This window comes from Juglans regia, chromosome 11, assembly GCF_001411555.2.
Source record: "Juglans regia cultivar Chandler chromosome 11, Walnut 2.0, whole genome shotgun sequence".
NCBI classification, from domain to species: Eukaryota; Viridiplantae; Streptophyta; class Magnoliopsida; order Fagales; family Juglandaceae; genus Juglans; species Juglans regia.
In genome coordinates this window covers 13,003,236-13,026,991 of record NC_049911.1, presented here as the reverse complement: position 1 = coordinate 13,026,991, position 23,756 = coordinate 13,003,236, and the positions used below count along the sequence as shown (strand labels likewise).

The window sequence follows — 23,756 nt, the reverse complement described above, 5'->3', positions numbered from 1 at the left end:
ATTTAGAAGGAAGCAGGCAGGTTGAGTTTGTACGGTCTGAAATGGAAGAGCAAGATAGGATGGTCTCGGATCCAGAGCTCAAAATAGCTGTTTATGAGGAGGAGATGGATAGTTCATCTCCGTTACAGATGACTCCTCTTCAGATTGTGTCGGAGGAAACCTCAGATTGGGTTTTTAAACAAGTGGAGAAAATTCAAAGCTATGTGGGTCTCTTTTATGAAGGTTATAAAGAACAATTGAGGGCACTTTTAGTTGCTATTGAAGCTGGTCGACCACGGCCGAGCAGTCATTTGTGAAAAAGAAGCAGGAGTTGAGAAGATTGCATTGTTCTATTAATTATGACAATAAGGAGGGTACTTCGGGGAGGAACAGATCTAAGGGGAGGGAAGCTATATCAGTTAATGAAGCATAAAATTATGTCTTGGAATGTAAGGGGGATCAATAATGTCAATAAACGCCTTCACATTAGGTCCATTATTCATAGTTGGAAGATCGATGTTGTATGCCTCCAAGAAACAAAATTGGAAAGTGTTGACTGGAATGTTATTAGTAGCTTGTGGAGAGGTTCGTTTGTAGGCTGGACTTATTTAGCCTCTTCTGGTGGAGTACTAGTCATGTGGGATAGTAGAGTTGTCGAGATGGTAGAAGAGTGCATTGGAAATTACTTGGTGGCATGTGTATTAAGGAACGTGGAAGATGGGTGGTCGTGGGCATTAGCAAGTGTCTATGGTCCCAATAGGGATCGGGATAGGCACTTGCTGTGGGATGAAGTATCAGGGTTGTATTCTATGTGGGATCTTCCTTGGTGCATATGTGGGGATTTCAATATAGTTTGATCCCCAAGTGAGCGGGTGGCTCTTTCTTCAATAACTACAGCAATGGAGGTTTTCTCACAGCTGATTTTTGACTTGGAACTGCTGGATTTGCCGTTGGTGGGGCGTGAGTGTACGTGGTCCAATTCTAGAGGCAGTTCTAGATTGGACAGATTTTTAGTATCATCATCATGGGAAGCTCATTATCCGAAGTTGTGCCAAAAATGTTTTCCAAGGATAGGATTGGATCATTTCCCCATTATTTTTGAGTGTGGGGGTATTCATGAGGGCAAACGGTACTTTAAGTTCGAGAATATGTGGCTAGAAGTGGAGGGCTTGGTTGATAAGGTAAAAAGTTGGTGGCTGTCGTACCAGTTTGAGGGGACTCCTAGTTTTGTTTTGGCTAGTAAACTCAAGGCTTTAAAAGCTGATTTGAAGATATGGAATAAGGAGGTTTTTGAGAATGTTGAGCAGCAGAAAAAAGCCCTTTGGGAAGAGCTTCAATCCTTGGAAGCTGATGGTGATAATGAGGAGAGCTTATCTAGGATGAACGAAGTAAAAATAGAACTTGAGAGGGTTCTTTTGAGGGAAGAAATATCATGGAGGCAAAAGTCGAGAGTTCTTTGGCTTAAAGAGGGTGATAAGTGTACTAGCTTCTTCCACAAAATGGCCAATTCTCATAGACGTAACAATGCTATGGAGATGTTAAGAACTGAAAATAATCTGCTTGCCTTACCTGCTGAGATCCAAGAGCATGTTGTGCAGTATTTTAGTTCCCTCCTTAGTGAGACGGAAGATTGGAGACCTAAGATAGATAGATTGAACTTCTCAGCGGTGGATACTTCTTCAACAAGTTGGCTGGAAAGGCCATTCGAAGAGCTTGAGGTGCATCGGATGGTGTGTGGAATGAGGAGAGACAAAGCTCCCGGGCCAGATGGCTTTTCTATGGCATTTTTTCAAGATTGTTGGGAGATTGTGCGGGAGGATTTGATGAAGGTTTTTCATGAATTTTATGAGTTTCAAAAGTTTGAGAAGAGTTTGAGTGCCACTTTTATTGCCTTGATTCCAAAGAGAGTGGGTGCTTCGGAGTTGAAGGAGTTTCGCTCAATTAGTTTGGTAAGTAGTGTCTATAAGATTATTTCAAAGGTGTTAGCAAATAGAATGAGCAAAGTGATGGAGAAGATCATTTCTAAATCTCAAAACACATTTGTTAATGGACGACAAATTATAGATTCGGTGTTGATTGCAAATGAATGTGTAGATAGCTGCATGCGGGAAGGGGCTCCGGGGGTCCTTTGTAAGCTGGACATGGAAAAAGCATATGATCATGTAAACTAGAATTTTCTTTTGTATATGCTTAGAAGATGCGGTTTTGGAGATAAGTGGTGTGGCTGGATAAGTCATTGCATTTCAACTATCCGTTTTTCTGTAGTTGTTAATGTGCAGCCTTGTGGGTATTTTCCGAGTTCTAGAGGTTTGAGGCAGGGGGATCCCTTATCTCCCTTCTTATTTGATATTGTTATGGAAGCCTTGAGTCGCATGGTGGAGGCAGTGGTAGGAGCAGGATTTATCTCGGGTTTTTCAGTGCGAACTAATTCTAGTGGCCCTTCTACTATATCACATTTGCTTTTTGCTGATGATACCCTCATTTTTTGTGAGGCTGTTGGGAAACAAATTCAAATTTTGAGGGCTGTCCTGCTATGTTTTCAAGCTATCTCGGGATTAAAAGTGAACTTAAGTAAATCAAAGTTGGTACCGGTGGGAGAGGTCCATACTATTCATCACTTGGCTGATTTTCTGGGGTGTAAAGTTGCATTTCTGCCCATAAAATATTTGGGACTACCGCTAGGGGCATCTTTTAAGGCCAAACACATTTGGGACGGGGTGATCAAGAAGATAGAAAGGAAGTTGGCAGCTTGGAAAATGACTTATTTATCTAAAGGGGGTAGGATTACTCTTATAAAGAGTACTCTCTCTAATATCCCTACCTATTTCCTTTCTTTATTCCCTTTACCAGTTGGTGTGGCCAACCGTATTGAAAAATTGTATAGAGATTTTTTATGGGGAGGCCTGGTTGAGGACTAGGCTACGTTTAGATAGTGAGAATACCTGAGAAGTGTTGAGAATGTTTGTGAATAGTTATGAGTAGAGATTGAAGTGGGTTTGTGGGTCCCATTAAGAGTATTTTGAGTTGTTTGGATGTGTGAAGTATGTTGAGTTGTTGACTTTTGGATAGATAATTGAAAAAGGTGTGGGTCCCATCAATGATTGATTTTTTTTAATGATAATTTTATTTATATATAATAGTGATAAATATTATAGTGATTTTATTTTTTATTTATATATAATAGTGATAAATATGATAGAATGTTTGTGAATAGTTATGAGTAGAGATTGAAGTGATTTGTGGGTCCCATTGAGAGTATTTTTAGTTGTTTGGATGTATGAAGTATGTTGAGTTGACTTTTGGATAGATAATTGAAAAATGTGTGGGTCTCATCAATGATTGATTTTTTTTTAATGATGATTTTATTTATATATAATAGTGATAAATATTATAGTGGAGAGACTTTGGTACGAAGATGGTTCATTGTGTTTGGCATGTGGAGTATTTTCATCGGTACGAGAATACTTGGAAAGTGTTGAGATACTTTCGCTACCCAAACGTAGCCTAGTGAGTTGGAAAAAAATTTGTTGCCTGATTGCTGATGGAGGTCTGGGTATTCATAGTCTATGTAGTTTTAATAAGGCGTTGTTGGGGAAGTGGCTATGGAGATACCATGGGGAAGAGGAAGCATTGTGGAGGGGGATGATTGATCGTAAGTATGGTAGTGATTGGGGAGGATGGTGTACTAAGGAGAGCAGGGATTCGTATGGAGTGAGTCTATGGAAGTTTATTAGGAATGGTTGGGGTTGCTTCCTGAAACAAGGTAACTTCTCAGTTGGTGATGGTTCAAAAATAAGATTTTGGTCTGATGTTTGGTGTGGGGATATTGAATTGTCTCGAGCATTTCCGGTTGTTTTCAGATTGGCGACTAATTAGCAAGCTTCAGTTTTCAAGATGATGGGTTTTTCCAATGGAGTGGTGCTTTGGGATGTAGGTTTCTCCCGATCTGCCCAGGATTATGAAGTAGAGGAGGTTACTGATTTTTTTAGATAGTTGTATTCAGTGGAGATAAGAAGAAAGGGCAGGGACCAACTATGTTGGAGACAAACAGCCTCTAAAAAATTTACAGTTCGGTCATTTTATAAGGTGTTACTAAATCAGCACCATATTGGCTTTCCTTGGAAGAGGATTTGGAAGGCTCATGTTCCATCAAGGGTGGCTTTTATATTGGTTTTCCTTGGAAGAGGATTAGGAAGGCTCATGTTCCGTCAAGGGTGGCTTTTTTTGTATGGACAGTAGCAATAGGGAATATTCAGACTATAGATAACTTGAGGAAGCGCGGAATGATTGTTTTGGATTGGTGCTTTATGTGCAAGAAAGAAGTGGAATTAGTGAACCATCTACTACTTCATTGTGAAATGGCTAAAGTACTGTGTGATGGTGTGTTTGGAAGGGTTGGGCTGTGCTGGGTTATGCCAGAAGCAGTGGTCGATTTCCTAACAAGCTGGACCAACTTTCAATTGCATACTTGTTCCCAAGTGGCAGCTGCATGGAAAATGATGCCTTTGTGTATTATGTGGTGTATTTGGTTGGAGAGAAATGAGAGGTGCTTTAATGATCGGGAACGCAATAGAGATGCATTTTGGAAGTTTTTTATAAGCACTCTACTTAACTGGTTTTCTGCTATTGTACTCAAGGGTGGGGCTGTAAACGAGTTATTGTCTTCGTTTTTCTAAGTTTTAGAATGTAATTAGGTGTTTCTTGTGTATACTTCCTGTGTACTAGGGCTCCGCCTATTACATTGTGCTTAATAAAGTTCTAACTTATCAAAAAAAAGAATAATAATAATTTGAGGCTCTTTAATAAAGCTCTTCTTGGAAAATGGTTATGGAGATATCATTGTGAGAGGGATGCATCATGGAAAATTGTTGTTGATGTTAAATATGGGAGAATGTGGGGGAATTGGTGCTCTAATGAAGTTAGAGGAGCGTATGGGGTGGATTTGTGGAAGTCCATTCGGATTGGTTGGGGGGAATTTGTCAATCATATTAAATTTAAGGTGGGGGATGGGACAAGGATACATTTTTGGTGTGGGGATTCAGCCCTCAAGAATGTTTTTCCATTCCCAATTTAGGATTGCCAGGGACCAAGATGTTGCAGTGGCTGATTCTCTTTCTTTCTTGAATAATAATCCTCAATCGAATGTTGAATTTGTGAGAGATGTGCATGATTGGGAAGTGAATGTAGTCTCAGATTTTTTTTGGAAGATTATATGATTTAAAGATTATTCAGGGAAGGGAGGATAGCTTGCTGTGGGTTCATGCAGGCAATTCCAGATTTTTGGTAAGTTCCTTTTATAAGGTGCTAACCTGCCATTGTGTTTGTGATTACCCCTGGAAAAGCTTTTGGAAAGTTACGGTGCCTAGTAAGATGAGATTTGCTTGTTGGTTGGTATCTCTTGGAAAAATTCTGACCATAGATAACTTAAGAAAGCGTGGACTTTGCTTAGTAGATTGGTGCTTTATGTGAAGCAAATATGGTAAATCTGTTAACCATCTTTTTCTTCATTGTGAGATGGCCAAGATTTTGTGGAATGAGATTTTTGGTAGGATGGGAATTGCTTGGGTGATGCCTAAGCAAGTGGTTGATTTTCTTGCTTGTTGGAAAGGTTTTGAGGGATGACAAACTGCCGCTGCCATTTGGAAGATGAGCCCCTTGTGTTTGATGTGGTGCTTATGGTTGGAGAGGAATGGGAGGTGTTTCGAAGATAAAGAACGCTCGATGGGAGAACTTAGAGAGTTTTTCTTTAGTACTTTGAGTTTGTGGGCTAAGGCTCTTATTTTGAATGGAGATGATTTTCTCGATTTGCTTTAGGCTCGGTTTGGATACATAAAACATCTTATCTCATCTCATCATTACAATTTTTCCAAACTCATACAAAATATAATAAACAATTCAACTTTTTCAAATCCCAAAATAAAAATAATATTAAAAAATTATATTCTAACAATATTTTATTCAACTTTCAACAAAACATCTCATGTGAACTGCATAAATAAACGAGGCCTTAGTCTTTTTTCAGTTTCTTGAGTGTATGTAGGTATTTTCTCTTGTATACTTTCTTGTATTTGGGTTATGCCTATTCTTGGTAATAAAATCTCTTATTAATTTAAAAAAAAAAAAAAAAATCTATTACAATCGACCATTGAAACAAGGTGGTAAAAAAAAGGTTGTAAGTTCATTCAATGACCGTTCTTGACCTTGGAAGCTTCGCTCGTTCCTCTCCCTCCAAAGACACCACCATGGCAGATCGGAACCATCTCCCAAATTGCGGCAATCTGAGAAGTGCCTTGGAAACCTCTCCATGAAGTTAAGAGGTGGATCACCCTTCTTGGCATCACCCAAGCTACACCCACCCTTGCAAAAAAGTCATTCCACAAAGTCATGGCAATCTAACAATGAATTAATAGATGATCGATTGATTCTCCACTCGTTTTACACAAACAACACCAATCCAAGACTATGATTCGCTGTTTCCTTAGGTTCTCGGTAATGAGAATCTTCCCCAAAGAAGCTGTCCATACAAAGAAGGGTGCCTTTAAGGGAGCTTTTGTCTTCCAAATGCTATTCCACGGGAATGGATTTACATTAAATATCCAACTCAAGTGTAGGCCAACTTATTCCAATAAATGTCCAATTGGGCCTTCAAACATTATGGGCCAATGGGCCCAATAAAGCTATCCTTTTAGCCATAATAAAGTTGCGCCCGGGTGTTGCTGACTATGCCTTTTAGTTTTGTAATTACAGAATTTTGTATTACTTATATATATAAAAGAGTAGAGCTTGGGGCTTATTTAAAAGAGCGTTTGTTTGATGTTTGAACCTATGTGATATCATTTCAATGTTCTGATAACTATCCTTCTGTTTATGTGCATCTGCAAAATAAATCTGGTAATTAGATTCTGTGCCATTTTATGCGTTCTTTTCTTCAGCAACCCTAATGTTTGCATTTTCTACTTATCAAAAAAATAATGTTTGCATTTTCTAATGTATAGGCAGGCGCTAAAGTAAATATTAGCGCTGGTGGAGCAACCCCTTTGCATATTGCTGCTGATAATGGGAGCTTAGAAATCATAAACTGTCTGTTGAAAGCTGGAGCTGATCCAAATGTCACTGACGAGGTGAAGCTATACTTCTGTTATATAGTCACGAATTGACCTGTTATACTTGAGTCAGCATGCTCATATATTTTCGTGCTAGTGTCTTTACATTACTGTTGGAATTTATGAAATATATTACCTATATAATCCCTGAAGCATCCTCTTTGTATTATATTGAGCTACCTCATCATTTTAATCTATTTTTCATTTTACTTTGACCTATCCCAACGCTTCACATGCTAAAAAGACATTTCATTGTATTTTCTTTATTACCAGTATAAACCCACTCGGTTTTTTGACATTAAGATAAAAAAAAAATTTGGAGATGAAAGGTCTCCTATCATTTGTGTATAGACCTAACACTTCTCTATTGATTTTCCATTTCTAATCATTTGACTTTCCCACACTTAACTCATACTTTTTCAATAAAAAAGACTATTCATCATATTGTGACTATTGACTCATCATTAGTTACCCATTTGGCTTCCTCATCATTAGTTAACACTAGGGGCATTTGATATACTAACAACATTCACCCAAAAAAGAAAATAATATGGTCAAGAATTCAATTGATTTTTGAAACACTTAATAGAATAAAATCCAAAGAAAAAGATTTGTGAATACTTGAACCTCTACTTATCAAAATTACTCGTAAGAAAATGAGATCGCCACAGAAATAAAGATGATACCTTTTGACACTTTTTATTCATTTTTTGATCGGTCTCTTTAGTCCTCATTAGCAAGAAAATTATACTTCCAATTTGATCTTCCTTTTTAAGTAACTTAGGCATAATGCTTTCCTAACCTCTTAAATTTTCTTAGGTTTAGGAATTTAGGCATACAAGACGTTGCTGGAATATGCCATGAACCTTCCTAATACCATCCCTATATTTATTTCTTTTTAGAGTTCTGGAATATCCCTATCTTCCTAAGTTGTTGAATTATGATAGATGAGTGAATTGCCAAAAGGGAAAGGACTACTACCTGGTCAGTGCCGATAGAGTGGGCCACCGTGGATGTTGGATTCGGAAGCGTGGCGGAATGTTATGATCCTTGGGTTAAATGTTTGACCAAATTAGTATTCAACAATTCTAAGGCTTTTGGATCAATGGTTGGTAACGGGCTGTCATCGGCACGCATAGCTGCCCAGTGGCTTTCTGGCCTTGGTCTCCTATTTTCTCGATTTTCTTTCGTATATTTTCTTGTTTTTCTTTTCAAACTTAGATATGTGCTATTCCACTAGTCCTCACCTTAGGTGCTCCATCGAAGGCCTCCGAGTGTCTGCTCCACCACCTCCACCAACCAACCCTGCCTTTTAACCAGATCTGGCCACCATGTGCCACCTCTCTCCTCTGCTGCTGATCATCTTCTGTTTCATTTTGCTAGGAGTTTCATTCTCCTCCTGAAACTGCTTTTGTTGGGAGCTACCTTCGAAAGTTCTCCTATCCAAGTATGTAGGAGAAAAGATTCTGATCAAGCGCCTCAACCCGAACAGATCCAACGTGCATCTGAATGCATTGGGTTCTGCAGCCCATCAAATCACCTTCACAACAGCCTTTCTCAAGACCACATGTCAAGAAAATATAGGACCAGAATTGTAGGTTCCGTTACCCAATTGTTTCCCTTTTCCTGCTCTGTAAAATGTATTTGGGGTTGTTTGTTGGGGTCCAACCCCCTCCTATTGTATTGGTAATTATAGTCAATTCTATTTTATTCATTAAAACAGATTACATATATGTGATCTCAAAAAAAATTGAAAGAGAGAAAAAAATGACATTTATATGATGAACAATCCTTGATTAAGACTTAGGGCAGGTTTGGGAGGTGGGATGAGACACAAAATTCTCATCTCATCTCATCTCATCATTACACATTTTTCAAATTCTCATATAAAATATAATAAACAATTCAACTTTTTTAAATCCCAATTCAATTTTTTCAAATCCCAATACAATAATAATACTAAAACATAATATTTTAAACACTAAAACAAAACACAAAATTCTCATCTCACCCCCCAAACATGCCCTAAGAGTGGGTAAATCTTTTGTTTCCATGTGCAAAAACATTAGTGCAGTGTCCTAAATTGTTCCCATGACCAAAAAATGTAAGTGCAGTGTACTAAACTTGTTATTAATTTACGCTTTAATTTTAGGACCTATACTTAATTTAAATATTCATTTATATTTTTTGGGGGGAAGGGGGGAAGGGAGAGGATCGTCTTACTTTCACATGCTTTGGTTACACTGCCTGTGGTTATTTTAATAAATTATTTTTATTTGTTTCAATACTCCAGTGTGCATTAAGAACTTATAACTGGTGCTTTTTTTTTCAGTGTAGGTTGGGAAACCCATCTTTCAATAGGCAACACCTCAATAGCAAAGAAAAAAATAAATATTTTTCTTTTCCTTCTAAATATATGCTATAAAACAAAGTGGTGCAATCTTCTGGATGACTTTGGTCTTCTTTCCCAACACTTCCAACTTGGAGGTCTTTCAAATATTGGAACATTTTCCAAGTTGGAGGCCTCTTCAAAATAATCTTGTTAGTGGTTTCCTTTAAGTTGCAAATGGTCTATTATAGGAAAAACGTTTTGGTTGAGTTCATCATAGCTAGAGCCAAAGCATCCAGATTATATTCTGTACTAAGTGGACTGTCAGGAAACATTACTAAAGTTCTATGAGATAGCCTGTTAACCATCTCTCCTTGACTCCTTATAATTACCAATTCGTTTTGATTGATTGCTTGTATGAGTCCATTTTTGGTTGTTTCCTTCACAGTAATATTAATTAAAATCATACCCATATTTGATGTTTTTTCGTAAGTATAGATATTGGATGTTCTTGGTGCGTATTGTTAAAAAAGATGTTCTTGCCATACCAGGATGGTCTGAAGCCGATCCAGGTTGCAGCTGCACAAGGCAATCGAGGAGCCGTTGAGATTCTTTTTCCTTTGACTTCAAAAGTTCAGACCATTTCAAATTGGACTGTTGATGAAATACTTGAGCATATGCAGTCTGAAACTAGCAAACAACAGGTACTAATATCGAGGCATGAAATTTTGGATATGTGAGAAAGAAAGGAAGCTTTTCAATTTTTCAATGAGTGCATATTTATATAGGCTCTATTGTGTTTATTCAAAACATCATATTAGCTTAAACTAAAGACTAACCTTGCGATCTCTTGGTGGGGCATTTTGATTTCGAAATAAATATTTTAAAATACCTCTATGTTTCCTTATTAGCTTTCTCACCAAAAATAAAGAATTGTTTCTTGGCCTGATAACAAGCATAGCAGTGTGCCAGTGACTAGATGTCTACTGTCTTTTTTATTTGAAAAACAAAAAGAGTTTCTTTCTCCATTCAAAGGAATTTGGAGCTCTTAAGCCATTGTGAAAGGAGTTCTGGGTACATAATGAGAAGAACCTCAAATTATCCTTGGAACGGAGATTATATTACTGAGTGAAAGGAGGAAAATTTTCCACTTAAGAATGCTGTGCACTCAGAATCAGTCGAGACTTTGTTCTGGACATCCGATGCCAATAAAAAAGAATGTTGTGCACCCCCAGGATTAGTAGACTTTGTCCTAGACACCAGGTGTCTAAAAAAAAAATCCACTGAAGAATGGAAGGAAATATGAAAATAAAAGACTAACCCAGACAACACATAAACAATTCCATAATTACTTGCAACAAATAATGAAGAGACACCTGGTGTCACTACAGTCTATATCAGTTTCTATTTGGTTTGCCAAATCCAGTACTAGTTTAGATTCTTGTATTAACATTCAAGGGAAAATTTTCAGGAAGAAACAAGGGATCAAAGCAATGTTAATATGCCGAAGGAAACCAATCTACTAAAGCAAGGTCTCCCTGAGGTATCAGTTTTTTACTCTCTAATGTACCTTTCTGTTTGTTATACTTACTGCGGCTCAGATTCTTTTCTGGATTGTCTGTTGTCTGAAATTGGATGCTTTTTAGCTTTTATTTTTTCTTGATAAAACCCCTAGGGGTTGTCTCAAGTGGAGGCCTTGGTCTTGGTAGTATACTCCCTCTAAGTCTAAGATTCAAATTCTCTTGGCTGTAAATAATCTCTAGACTGGGGAATTTTTCCCTTAAATTACCCGAGGTGCACTTGTGGGAAACTCCTTGCCGAGGGCCTGTGTACCCTTGGGATTAGTCGGGACGCTGTTCTCGGATACACGGTGCCAATAAAAAAAAAAAGTTGGTAAGATTACACTGGATGTTCTGTAGATGAGATTATTATATATCTAATTCAAATCTAGTTACTGTCATAAATTCAATTCAAATTCAATATTCTAGTTTTTACTCTCTGATCGTCACAGTTCAACCATTACCTGTAAAAAAGTAATGTCAATTCACCAAAAGACTGAATCAAAGACTTCCATGAATCAATTACTGGTTTTATCTCTTATGATACTGCACTTTCTATAAGAAGTGGAATCCTTATTGAAAACTTTTTCCAGTGGAAGAAGCATTGAAATGCTAATGAAAAGAAATTTAAGATGCCACTTTGGGATCATTGCAATCATTGTGAGCAAGGAAATGGTTCTCCCCTCTAACATTGACAGGGATTTGGACTTACTTTCACCTTGTGATTACTTGCAAGTCTTTTATCCTTCGGATTTATTGTGTATTTTTTTATTTTTTATTGAATTATGGAGATATTAAACTTTTTGTCTGAAGTCATAAATATTAAACTTTCTGAGTTAAAGTATTCTGTTGGAATACTTTTACCGTTGTGCTTGCCGATGTGATGAATGTTCAACGTTTCAGGTGGCACCAGAAGCAAAGAAGAAAGCTGCAGAAGCAAAATGTAGAGCAGATGATGCTTTCAAAAGAAAAGATTATCATACTGCTGTAGATGCTTATACACAAGTTCATACTTCTCTCCTTTGACTAATTCAATATTCTCTCCCTTTTACTGTTGAAAATTTTCCTTTTCGGCTGCAACCCTATGTCTCTGTATTTGGTCGTGCTCTTGGTTGATGCTAATTTTCATCTTATGGTAGAGAACACATTTCTATATGAGGACTGCTATAGCCACAAAGAGATTACACAAAAGCAATCCCACAAAATGATGTGGTTTCATATGATCCGTTAGATCTATTTTATAATAAAAATAACTTTACAATCTAATGAACCGCATGAAACTACTTCAATTTGTGGGATTACTTATGTGTAATCAATTTGTTGCTAAAGTATTTCTCTTTCTATATAGAACATTGTTGGGGTAACTTATCGGTTTATTGTTTGACTAGAAAGCATATTTCATGGTCAGTCACCAATATACCAATATAATTTAGCGCATTACGGGTGTGGCTCAACTGGTAAAAGCTTTGGTCTTGGTGGTATGCTCCCTCCAAGTCTAAGGATCCTCTTTCGTGCAAATAATTTCTAGGGACTATCTGACGGGGGGCAACTTCTCATTGAATTACCTGAAGTGCATTTGCGGGAAATTCCTTGCCGAAGGTCTGTGCACCCCCAGGATTAGTTGAGACTTTGTTCTTGGACACCCAGTGCCAATAAAAAAATAATAATAATTTAGCGCATTTTCAAAGAAACTAATTAACCTCTTCACTTACCAAATAGGTGAATGAGACTTAATTAAACTTCTCATGACTATTCTTCTGACAGAATCTAGCTGGTGATTGATATTTTTAGTGCTCCATTGGTAGTAGATATACCATCTTCTGTATGCTATTCTATTATTTGAAATTTAAATAATCAATTTATATTTACTGCAAGAATGGATGACGTGGCCTAATAGAAACAAAGAAGCTTTTACTATGAAAAATTATGTGTTATAGATATCAGTGGCAAAATTTGTTTCCTTATTCACAGATGCATATCTTAAACGTGAGCTTTCAGTTCTTTGACTGTAAATTGTAATTGTTTGGGATGCATATTCAGGCAGTTGATTTAGACCCCACTGATGCTACTTTGTTTTCCAATCGGAGCCTTTGTTGGATACGCATGGGTCAAGCTGAGCATGCCTTAGATGATGCAAAGGCCTGCCGAGCATTAAGGCCAGATTGGCCGAAAGCTTGCTACCGGGAAGGTGCAGCTTTACGCTTATTGCAGGCATGTTTTCATATTCGCTTCTGGTCCATGGCATTTGAAACAACGAATTGGTCTTTGTGGTCTGATGTTATTTGTTTCTCTTATTATTGCAGAGGTTTGATGAAGCAGCCAACTCTTTTTATGAGGGAGTGCAGCTTGACCCCGAAAATAAGGAACTTGTGCATGCCTTCAGGTAGTGATCACGTTCACCATCTCTGGATTTACTTAGGACTTGGTTTTGGCATGCCGATGACTACATTACAAAATGAAAAATAAAAATAAAAATAAAAAGAAAAGAAAAGAACAAAATCATTTATTGTTCTCTTTATCGATTCCATGAAATGAGCTAATTGTTGAAGAGTTTCGTTTACTTGGGACATCTTACACTTTAAGAGGGACTGCAAAATTTATGTCATCAATCAAATACATGCTCTGAGTACCTGCGACTTCTACAGGGAAGCTGTTGAAGCTGGGAGGAAGTTTCATGGTACCAAATCACCAATCAAGAAAGAGGAACTGGAGTTTTGTGTGGATAAATAGCTGTAAGGGTCATACCGGACATACATGGAAACTGTATCAAAAAAAAAACTGTTATAGTTTATCAATGAGAATTGTTCACTGTTTTGGTAGAGAATCACAATTATTTCAGCCAGTTTAACATCAAAAACCTTATTGTAAGATTTCTTAGACTGGTTAGAGTCCAACCGAATCAAAAGGTTCCGAATAATCTATTAAAAGGCTCATGCATTCAACAGCCTGCCAAGGGAAGAAGCCCGTTTAAGACAACCAGGGACAACTTACAGCATTGGTACTACAGTCTACAATTGAGGGAAAACCTTGGAAACCCATGATCCACAGTGCTCATTGAATTGATTGGCGTTGGTCTGAAACCAGACATAAGTACCCTCCTGTATTTAGGTTTGTAAAAACTCTATTTGCATGCTTATTTACTGACACACCAAATGCACTATTTATGTGAAAGCCAAACACATTAGTTAGTATAAAAGATACTTGTGTTGGGAAACTTTTTTACGATTGACATGTTCACGATGTACTTGACAGCAGACATGGTTTGATGTGGACCAATTTAAAAAAAGTACATTCCAAAGGGAGCATCCTCAATAGATTTGCAATAAGCTAAATACATAGCATTTTCAGCTATGAGACCTCAAAATATCATCACAATGAATTAGTTAAAATCTAAATATTTAGACTTTAGCTACTACATAAACACTAAAATCATTTTCAAATTTGCTAGTTACTGGAGATTCACTAAATGTATAATTTATCATTTATTTCTCTCTATACTTTCATGTCTACTTTCAAGTTGAATGAAAGTAATATTACTAGGTGTTATTTGGGGGGCACGACTTCAAGTATATAAACTATTTGGGGGGCACGACTTGAAGTAAATTAATTACTTTCAATGTCTATATTTTCTAAGTGACTATTAATGCACGGCTTCAGTTTACTAAAAAAAAAGAAAAAAAATCATTAATGCACAGCTCATGTGCTGGGGCCTCGCATGGTACTAGACCTTTTTTGTTTTGTTTAGAAAATGATTACTAATTAACATAATTTAATTAGAATATGATTACTAATTAATATATAATAGGTAGAATGATAAAATATGATAAATTAAATTAAATTAATAATTAAAAAAATATTTTTTTAATTATTTACTTATTACTATATAATGAATAAATGGATAATTCAATATGAGGATTTGGTGTGAATAGACAAAATCAGATTTATTTTATATTATTTTATTGTTATATAAAGAAAAAAATAGATATTCTAACGTGGAGATTTATGTGAATGGAATAGTCAAAAGTCAAATTTATTTCATATTCATCAAAAGTGTCATTTAGTTTTGACTAATCCATTGAAGATGCTTAAGAAAAAGAAGAAAAGTCATTGAAAGAGGATATGGAGGCTCTAGATACCTAATTGTGATTAACTAAGGCTGCGTTTGGATGTTGAAATAAGTTGATTTGAGATGATAAAATATTATTAGAATATTATTTTTTAATATTATTACTATTTTAAAATTTTAAAATTAAAAAAAATTAAATTATTTATTATATTTTGTATTGAAATTTAAAAAAAAATTATAGTGATAAATTGAGATGTGTTTAGATTCAAACGTACCCTAAAAGTCATTGAAAAGAGGATATGGAGGCTCGAGATTGTCATTTTCCACTCCACCCAAACCTCCTGTTCACACGTCCCCTCCAATGGGCAGGTGGATTTTTTAGCTCACTACGTAGGTTACGTTTGGGTAGTGGGAATACCTAAGAAGTGTTGAGAATATTTGTGAATAGTTATGAATAGAGATTGACATGGGTTTGTGGGTCTCATTGAGAGTATTTTGAGTTGTTTTGATGTATGAAATATGTTGAGTTGTTGATTTTTGGATATATAATTGAAAAATATGTGGGTCCCATCAATGATTGATTTTTTTTAATGATGATTTTATTTATATATAATAGTGATAAATGTTATAGTGATTTTATTTTTTATTTATATTTAATAGAGATAAATATTATAGTGATTTTATTTTTTATTTATATATAATATAAATAAATATTATGGTGAAATTATTTTTTATTTATATATAATAGTGATAAATATTATAGTGATTTTATTTTTTATTTATATATAATAGTGATAAATATTATAAAATGTTTGTGAATAGTTATGAGTAGAGATTGAAGTGAGTTTGTGGGTCCCATTGAGAGTATTTTAAGTTGTTTGACATGTGAATTATTTTTATAAATACGAGAATACTTGAAGAGTGTTGAGAAGAATTTGCTACCCAAATGTAGCCGTAGTCCAAACTAAACCCTATATTTAAGATTCAACTCTTAAATCTTAAGATCCATTTCCTCACTTTTGATATTCAAATCTCAAGTCGTAGATCAAACTCTCATTACGTAGGTCCAACTATAATTTTCTTCTTTGAAAAAAAAAAAAAAAAAAAAAAGAAGAAAGATGGTATGCACTAATGCAGACCCCCTTACGCACGATCATGGCTTGGCTGTGTTTTTGCACAAAGACCCATTTACAAAGTCGTGATTGTGGGTTGTAAACCCCTTACCCACGACCACAACTAGGTCGTGGGTTGCAGAGTCCCTTACTTGCGACCTCGGCTTGGCTATTGGTTTGCATAGAGACCTTGGTTGTCGGCTGTAGAGACCCAAGAAGAAGAAGGCTTGAGGAGAAGGTGATGGAAAATATGTCTAGAATTTGGGCAAGTGAAACCTAGGCAAGCTACCCGCTTGGTTATACAATTTGTACGTCATCTGCTTGCTTGGTACCTCCTTTAGGGAGTGGGTGAGAGTATGCTTGGCAAGTTGATTATAGGGACCTACCTAGCACCCGTAGTTAGGGCCGGATATATGTATAACAAAAGGAAAATGCTACTCATCCCGCACTCACGTCCCGTTCGGGCATCCCGCTCGACGTGGCAATTAAAATGTAAAAAGTCAAATGAATAAAATAAGGGGATGAAAACCCACGGGCAGAGAACGCACCCCCCGCACCCTTTCTCCAGAACGAACGTCCCGCACCCTTCCTTCGCGAATACCCTTCGCGAGCAGAGAACCCGTTCCGACCTCATCTCCCTTTCCTCCATCTCCGACCTCTCATCTCCGACCTCTATTTCATTTTTTTTTTCCTCACCCAGACCCCGCACAACGCTCTCTGCATCATCTCCCACCCGTCTACCCCGTTCGGCGCAGCCATCTCCCCCAGCCCCACGAGTTCGAGCACCACCAGTCTCTCTACCATCTCTCCGTCGTCGGACCCAAGGTCTGTTGTATTTGTTTCCCTTTCTCAGTTTCCCTGCAATTGATGTCCGAAGGCTTATTATTATTATTATTATTTTTTTGGTTTGTCTGGGATTCGTATTTTCTGCTGAGCTATATTGTTATTATCTCAATGTATTGTACTAAGGAAGGGAAATAAAATAAAAAGATGAAGAAATTTGTGAAACAAGAAATTGCACTTTACATGTTTGTGCAAATGCTTGTGAAAATCGAAAATCAAAATGGGTTGGGTAAATTAAGCTAGTGATTTTACTAGATTTGTTATATATATATATATATATGCATGTTTGGAGATGTGGAAGTAGTGTTGATGATTTACATTTGAAATCAATGGCTTTTTCTTTGGCACGAGTCCCCCGTACTTATTCTCTGTAGTTGTCGCCTGCTGTGATAATACACCCAAAAATAAAATTGTTTGATTAGAAGCTAGGCAGGCGTCTAGAGATTAATTTTAGCTAAGCTTGAGTACTTAGTATAAGTAATTAAACCATTACTAATTCGTATAATTAATAAGAATCAATAGTACGTAATTGCACCATGAATTAATCTTTCTTTCATCAAGCTGGTTTCAACATTTTGATGGAATTATGGAAGTAATTTAATTAAAATAGTTCTAATAGATAGTCATAAATGATCTTGAGGCGAATCAGGATCACATAAATACAGTCTTAGGACGGCGTATAAGCCTCTCACACTCTCTTTGAAAAAGAGTGGCCGGGGTCTACCGTTAAAAAACTAATTTTTTCATGTGAATCTCATATTGGGTGGTATTTAGATTATACACGGAGGAGATAACTGCATTAGAAAGTGTAGCAATTAAGCAATACAACTATACAAGAGATACTAATATATATTTTGCCAGAGAACAAAATCTGGACTTAGTAGTAGTGGCATTTCCTTTAGAATCAAGTTGATATTTCTGAAGGCAAGGATCGGTACCATCAATAATGTCGATCAGATCAAGGCTACGAAAAATCAAAAGAAATTGAGAATTCCAAAGAAGATAATTTGAGCTGTCAAGCTTGATAGAGATCAAGAGTAAGGTTTGGGGTTGAAAAAGGAGCTGCACATGACAAGAAAGTGGAAGACGAGGCTATAGTAGGATCATATAAGAGTTGTGAGCTATACAGCCCTGATATTATATGAACTAAACATATGTCTAAAAAATTTACAAGAATAGATAAATTTTATTATTTATTTTATATCTTAACGCTTTTCATCTTCAGTCATGTGATTTTCCTTCAACTCCATGTATATTTGCTCTCACGGTCATGCATTCTGAAATATGATATTTGTTAATTTATTAGTTGATGTTAATTTATAAGCTAGATGTGTTGTCTACTATTTTTTCAATTAATGAAGAAAAGCATATCTGAACCCGAGCTAGATAGCTCTTCCTGCACGAGACTAGATATTCTATAATGTCGGAAGCACGTAGTAGCACTAGCAATATCTCACGCTCAAAGAACACTTGTCAAAATGAATACCCAATATGCTTTTGTGGTATTAAAGCATGCAGACGAACTGCGCATACGGAGGATAATGACGGGCATCGATTTTTCACGTGTCAAAACTTTCAGGTATCTCAAATCTAAATCTTGTTTGCTATAAAGTGAATGTTAATCCTTGTTTCCTAATGTGTTGGCTGATTTTGCAGGCTGGGTATTCTTGCGGATATTTTTGTTGGTATGACCCAGAAATACTACCATATGGGGAGAAGAAAATCAACCGTTTGAAAACCGAAATTGAAAAGATACAACTAGCAATGGATGTCCAAACAACTCGACGTCGACTAGAAATAGAGATTGAGAGGCGCAAGAGAAATGTTGAGAGAGTCATTGTAATTTTAGTAATTTCAATGTCATGGGTACTTTGTTTAGGCTTATTTTTTGGAGGAAATTCTAAGACAATATGTAATGTTTGAATATGTAATCTTTGAAGTTAATTTCAATGTCATGGGTACTTTGTGTAGGCTTATTTTGAGGGAAATGCTAAGACAATATGTAATCTTTGAAGTTAATTTCAATGTTATGGGTACCTTGTTTAGGCTTGTTTTGAAGCAATTTCAATGTCATGAGTATGATTATGATATTGCATCAAGAAACTATTATAAAAATGACGATTACAAAAACAGATTCAATACAATCCCAATATTACAAGTAATGATCTAAACACGTCAATACAAAAATTAGTTCAATAATATCCCAAGTACAAATTTGTCTCATGGCAACTACCAATCAAAAATAACTGAAGTCTTGATGAAAAGCTTCCGTAATGTTGTCCTATAAAGGCATAAAAAATATTGTCAGTAGTAACACAATTCAGTAAAAAAATTATCAAAATATTTTATTTTTACATTACCTGTGAGTGATGAGCAGTTGAAGGAGTTGAAAAAAATTCCGGCGCATGTGTCCAAACTTGACTTTGTTCATCCTAGTGTTAAAAGTATAAATTAAAAATAAATTAAAAAAAAAACTACAAAAATATTCAAGACCAAGTGAATTGTAAATTTAGTATACAAAATTAATAAAAATGAACCTCAGCTTGGTTGTTGTGCAATCGCCTTTTCGTACTCGATTTCTTAATACTCTTCTCAGTGGGGTGCACTTTTCTCTTAGACGGTGGTCTTCCCTTACTCCGAACTACCAAAGGACTAATAACTCTAGGGGTTGAAGCCTCCGTCGAAGGAGTTGTATCAACTGTGTTGCTAGTATCATGATCAGCGATACCAGGGTACCGTGTCTTCAACTGTTCTATCTGACTAATCAATTTAACACAACTGCTCTCAGCCTTTGAAGCATTGGAACACAGTTCATAGAAACAATTTTGGATCCTGTCGTACCTTCGTGCATCGTCGATGCTAGTAGTGTCATAACTACTTTTCACGAAGGTGTATTTTCGCTTAATATCTTTCCTCCACCGATCTAAGATGTATTTTGATGGTATTGTATGTTGGCCCATTTGAGTTAAGACACGGAGAGTGTGTCTACACAAAATACCCCTAAACTCAAATAACTTACAACTGCATTTCACATCAAGGGGATCTTGATCAACTTCCACATTAAATGTTACACGTTTTAATAAGTCATTACCAACTTGAATCTCATCCACAACAACGAACATATATCTACCATCCTCACACCCCATCTCCTTAGTAGTCAAATATAGAAATCCTCGCAATTTCTCTTGTACCTCTTTGAATTTAGCAAGAGTATATGCACTTTGAAATTGCTTCTCAAGAGGATAGCGACTGATGCAAGGAATGTCCGTGTTAAAGGAATTGAAGTTAGCAATTGCTTCATTCTCTACCTTCCTCCTAAGGGCCGAATCATACTGGTCAACAAATTGCTTCAGAGTAGTTCTAGAGTGAACATAGTCGTCAAAAAATGCATTCATTCCTTCACTTCGCTGTGTGGTTGACATTCCTGCCCAGAATGTGTCTCTAACACAGGCCGGCACCCAATAATGTCGATCACTATACAGTGATACTAACCATGCATTCTCATGCAAATGATATGTATCGAGCATACGGCACCAATGTTCATCAAACTCATGCTGACTGAAAGAGTCATATACGCATCTATGTATGGTACTCTTAATTTCCCCGTATCGACAATGTGAGCCAAATTTCTCAGGAAGTTTTTTCATTATATGCCATAAGCAGAATCGATGCCTAGAAGTTGGAAACACCCTCGATATTGCAATTTTCATGGCCTTGTCTTGGTCTGTGATGATTGCGTTTGGCGGTTGGTTATTCATACACTGCAACCATGACTGAAACAACCACTCAAATGTATCTGCGTCCTCATTGGATATCAATCTGCAACCGAGTAGGATTGACTGTCCATGGTGGTTCACACCCACAAACAGTGCAAAAGGCATTTTATAAGCATTAGTGAGATATGTTGTATCAAATGTAATAACATCCCCGAATGATTCATACACAACTCTACTCCGAGCGTCTGCCCAAAACACATTCTTCAACCGCATTTCATTGTCAACGTCAATCTTATAATAAAACTCCGGATTTCTTTTTTGCATATCTTCGAAATAGTTACATAGAGCTACACCACCTCCAACCCCGAGGCGAAGTAGTCGTGCTTTGTCAATGTATTTTCGACACTCATTCTCCCCGAATGCGCAATTCTCATAACCCCCCGCCTCAACAACCAAAGACTTAAAATTTTTGGACAACCTTATACCTGCCTCGTCATTTATTTCAAGCCTCTTGGCAACACGAGCATCAACCTTCTTAAAGTATCTAAAATGTCTTGCCTTCCCCGGACTACAGGCGTGGACGTGATCCAATATCACTTTAGATATAATATATCCACCTTCAACATTTAATACCGCATTAATTCTAGCCTTACATCCCATCTTTACAGTTTGTCTTGGTTTCATAACATTGGCAACCGTACTCTTTGATATGCCTCCTCGCGCGCATGCCAAGCAAAACCATCTTACTATCCCATCGTCATCCTGTCTAATATTCCTTTTGGATACCCCAAACCCTTTCTTCTTACCATACTTCATATAATAAGCATGCACTTCTTCTACAGATGAAAATTGCATTCCAACCGTAGGTTCTTCAATTGTTTCATCACCTCCAATCTCCTTATCAATTTCTACCTCATCACACTCATTATTTGAAAATTCTATATCGGCATCCATTGCAACGTTCAAATTCTCTGCAAATATAAAACATGTGAAACAAGGATATTAAAATAAAGGATTTGGCATAAGTCTTGAAATTCATCACATCAGCTATTCTATGTACGGATCAGCTATTCTCCACAACTTATTAGACTTGAATAAAATGGAAATATTACATTCAGCCAAGTATCTATTGTATAATAAAATAGCATAGGGAGATCAAGACTTTTTCTTTTTCATTTTTAATCAAGCTGTGTTCATCATTGACGACAATCTGTGTAAATGCATTGATGCTGAACATAACCACTACGGAGAATTAGTGAGATATATTGATTTTCGGTTTTCACAAGCATTTGCACAAACATGTAAAGTGCAATTTCTTGTTTCACAAATTTCTTCATCTTTCTGTTTTATTTCCCTTCCTTAATACAATACATTGAGATAATAACAACATAGCTTAGAAGAAAATACGAATCCCAGACAAACCACAAAAAAAAAATTAATAAACCTTCGGACATGTTGCAGTGGGAAACAGCAATGCTGGGAAAATGGAACTGCTGGGAAACAAATACAACGGGTCCGACGACGGAGAGATGGCCGAGAGACTGGTGGTGCTCAAACTCGTGGGGCTGGGGGAGATGGCTGCGCCGAACGGGGTAGACGGGTGGGAGACGACGCAGAGAGCGCTGCGCGGGGTCTAGGTGAGGAAAAAAAAATGAAATAGAGGTCGGTGATGAGAGGTCGGAGATGGAGGAAAGGGAGATGAGGTCGGAACGGGTTCTCTGCTCTCGGGGTCTGGGTCCGAACGGGTTCTCTGCTCGCGAAGGGTATTCGCGAAGGAAGGGTGCGGGACGTTCGTTCTGGAGAAAGAGTGCGGGGGGTGCGGGGGGTGCGTTCTTTGCCCGTGTGTTTTCATCCCCTTATTTTATTCATTTGACTTTTTACATTTTAATTGCCACGTCGAGAGGGATGCCCGAACGGGACGTGAGTGCGGGATGAGTAGCATTTTCCATAACAAAATAATATGAGCAATGATAGCGTAACTATCTTATTATTATTTATTTATTTATTATTTATTTATATTTTATATTTTATTTTATTTAATGATTAAAAAAATGAGTATTAATAAAATTATATATTTTTTTAATTTTTGTTTTTGAGTTTTTTACAACATCATCATAAATGGTGTATAAGTAAGAAGTAATGATATATACAGTTATAAAGTATATAAATACTGCGCAATCATTTTGAAAGCGAGTGAAGTTCATTATTAAAAAATTATTATTTTTTATTTAAATCTCGTATATACTCATTTCTTTCAAAATAATTATATAGTATTTACACATTTCATAATTATAAATATAATTTCTAATAAGGAACATAGCTATTGGGATTTGGGATTTTCAAGGTTTATGGTCATGTACTATGCTCTATAACCTTATTATTTTCTAACTCTTTGGGTCAATTATTCGAGCTTTATTATATCTAACAGGACTATCAGATCTCCTTGCTAAATCAGATCACTTGGGTTGAATTTAATAAAATCACATTTTTCAATGGCCATTTTTTTTTAATTTTTTTTTATTAAAGAGTTAGAGTCACCTGTCCAAGAGTGACTCCTCCCCAATTTTATTAATAGCCCTCACTTGTGGCGGAGGAAAACCGTGGTTACAAAAAACAAGCATCTTCTGGGGTATAGCAAAAAATCCCAGCATACCAAAAGAAAACCAACAACCATAAAAAATAATTCAACAAGAAACGACAAAACCACAAGAAAAGACAAAACAAGGCTAAGTAATATGAAGCGAAGGTATCCCGGAATAGTCCATGCAAATAAGGCCACGCAACATTCAGGGAGTCTCCATCAAATGGGAGAAAGCTGAATCGTTACTAGAAGCTCCATTTTTGGCTAACCAATCTGCCACTTTATTTCCCTCTTGAAAAATGTGGTGAATAGAGCAGGTCATAGAATTCATGATATCAAGAACTTCTTCCCAGAAGTCCTCCAAGTACCAAACCCCACATCTTTTACTACGCCACCAAGAAATAACAGTCATAGAGTCAAGTTCAATTTCAACATGATTGAGAGATAAAGACCAACAAACCTGGAGTC

General features: G+C 36.6%; 3 protein-coding genes across 3 annotated transcripts in view; 2 read left to right on the top strand and 1 right to left on the bottom strand.

Annotated features, from left to right (window-relative positions):
• The window catches only part of LOC108995215 (putative ankyrin repeat protein RF_0381), a 29,321-nt gene extending 15,129 nt beyond the window's left edge, over positions 1 to 14,192 (top strand). The window contains exons 7-13 of the mRNA XM_018970730.2: positions 6,975 to 7,100; positions 9,963 to 10,115; positions 10,883 to 10,954; positions 11,874 to 11,975; positions 13,011 to 13,181; positions 13,274 to 13,353; positions 13,616 to 14,192. Coding sequence (XP_018826275.1) covers positions 6,975 to 7,100; positions 9,963 to 10,115; positions 10,883 to 10,954; positions 11,874 to 11,975; positions 13,011 to 13,181; positions 13,274 to 13,353; positions 13,616 to 13,700 — 789 coding nt within the window. The 3' untranslated portion in view covers positions 13,701 to 14,192. The remainder of the gene's footprint in view (positions 1 to 6,974; positions 7,101 to 9,962; positions 10,116 to 10,882; positions 10,955 to 11,873; positions 11,976 to 13,010; positions 13,182 to 13,273; positions 13,354 to 13,615) is intronic.
• A 2,477-nt stretch (positions 14,193 to 16,669) lies between these two features.
• On the top strand, positions 16,670 to 19,049 carry LOC108995211. Its single transcript, XM_018970727.2, has 3 exons — positions 16,670 to 16,973; positions 18,510 to 18,570; positions 18,648 to 19,049. Exons 1-3 carry the CDS (start codon positions 16,670 to 16,672, stop codon positions 18,724 to 18,726), a joined length of 444 nt encoding a protein of 147 aa, XP_018826272.1. The 3' UTR covers positions 18,727 to 19,049.
• A 464-nt stretch (positions 19,050 to 19,513) lies between these two features.
• Positions 19,514 to 21,661, bottom strand: LOC108995210 (protein FAR-RED IMPAIRED RESPONSE 1-like). The gene has a single exon (XM_018970726.1). It carries the CDS (start codon positions 21,659 to 21,661, stop codon positions 19,514 to 19,516), a length of 2,148 nt encoding a protein of 715 aa, XP_018826271.1.
• Between the last annotated feature and the right edge of the window lie 2,095 nt (positions 21,662 to 23,756).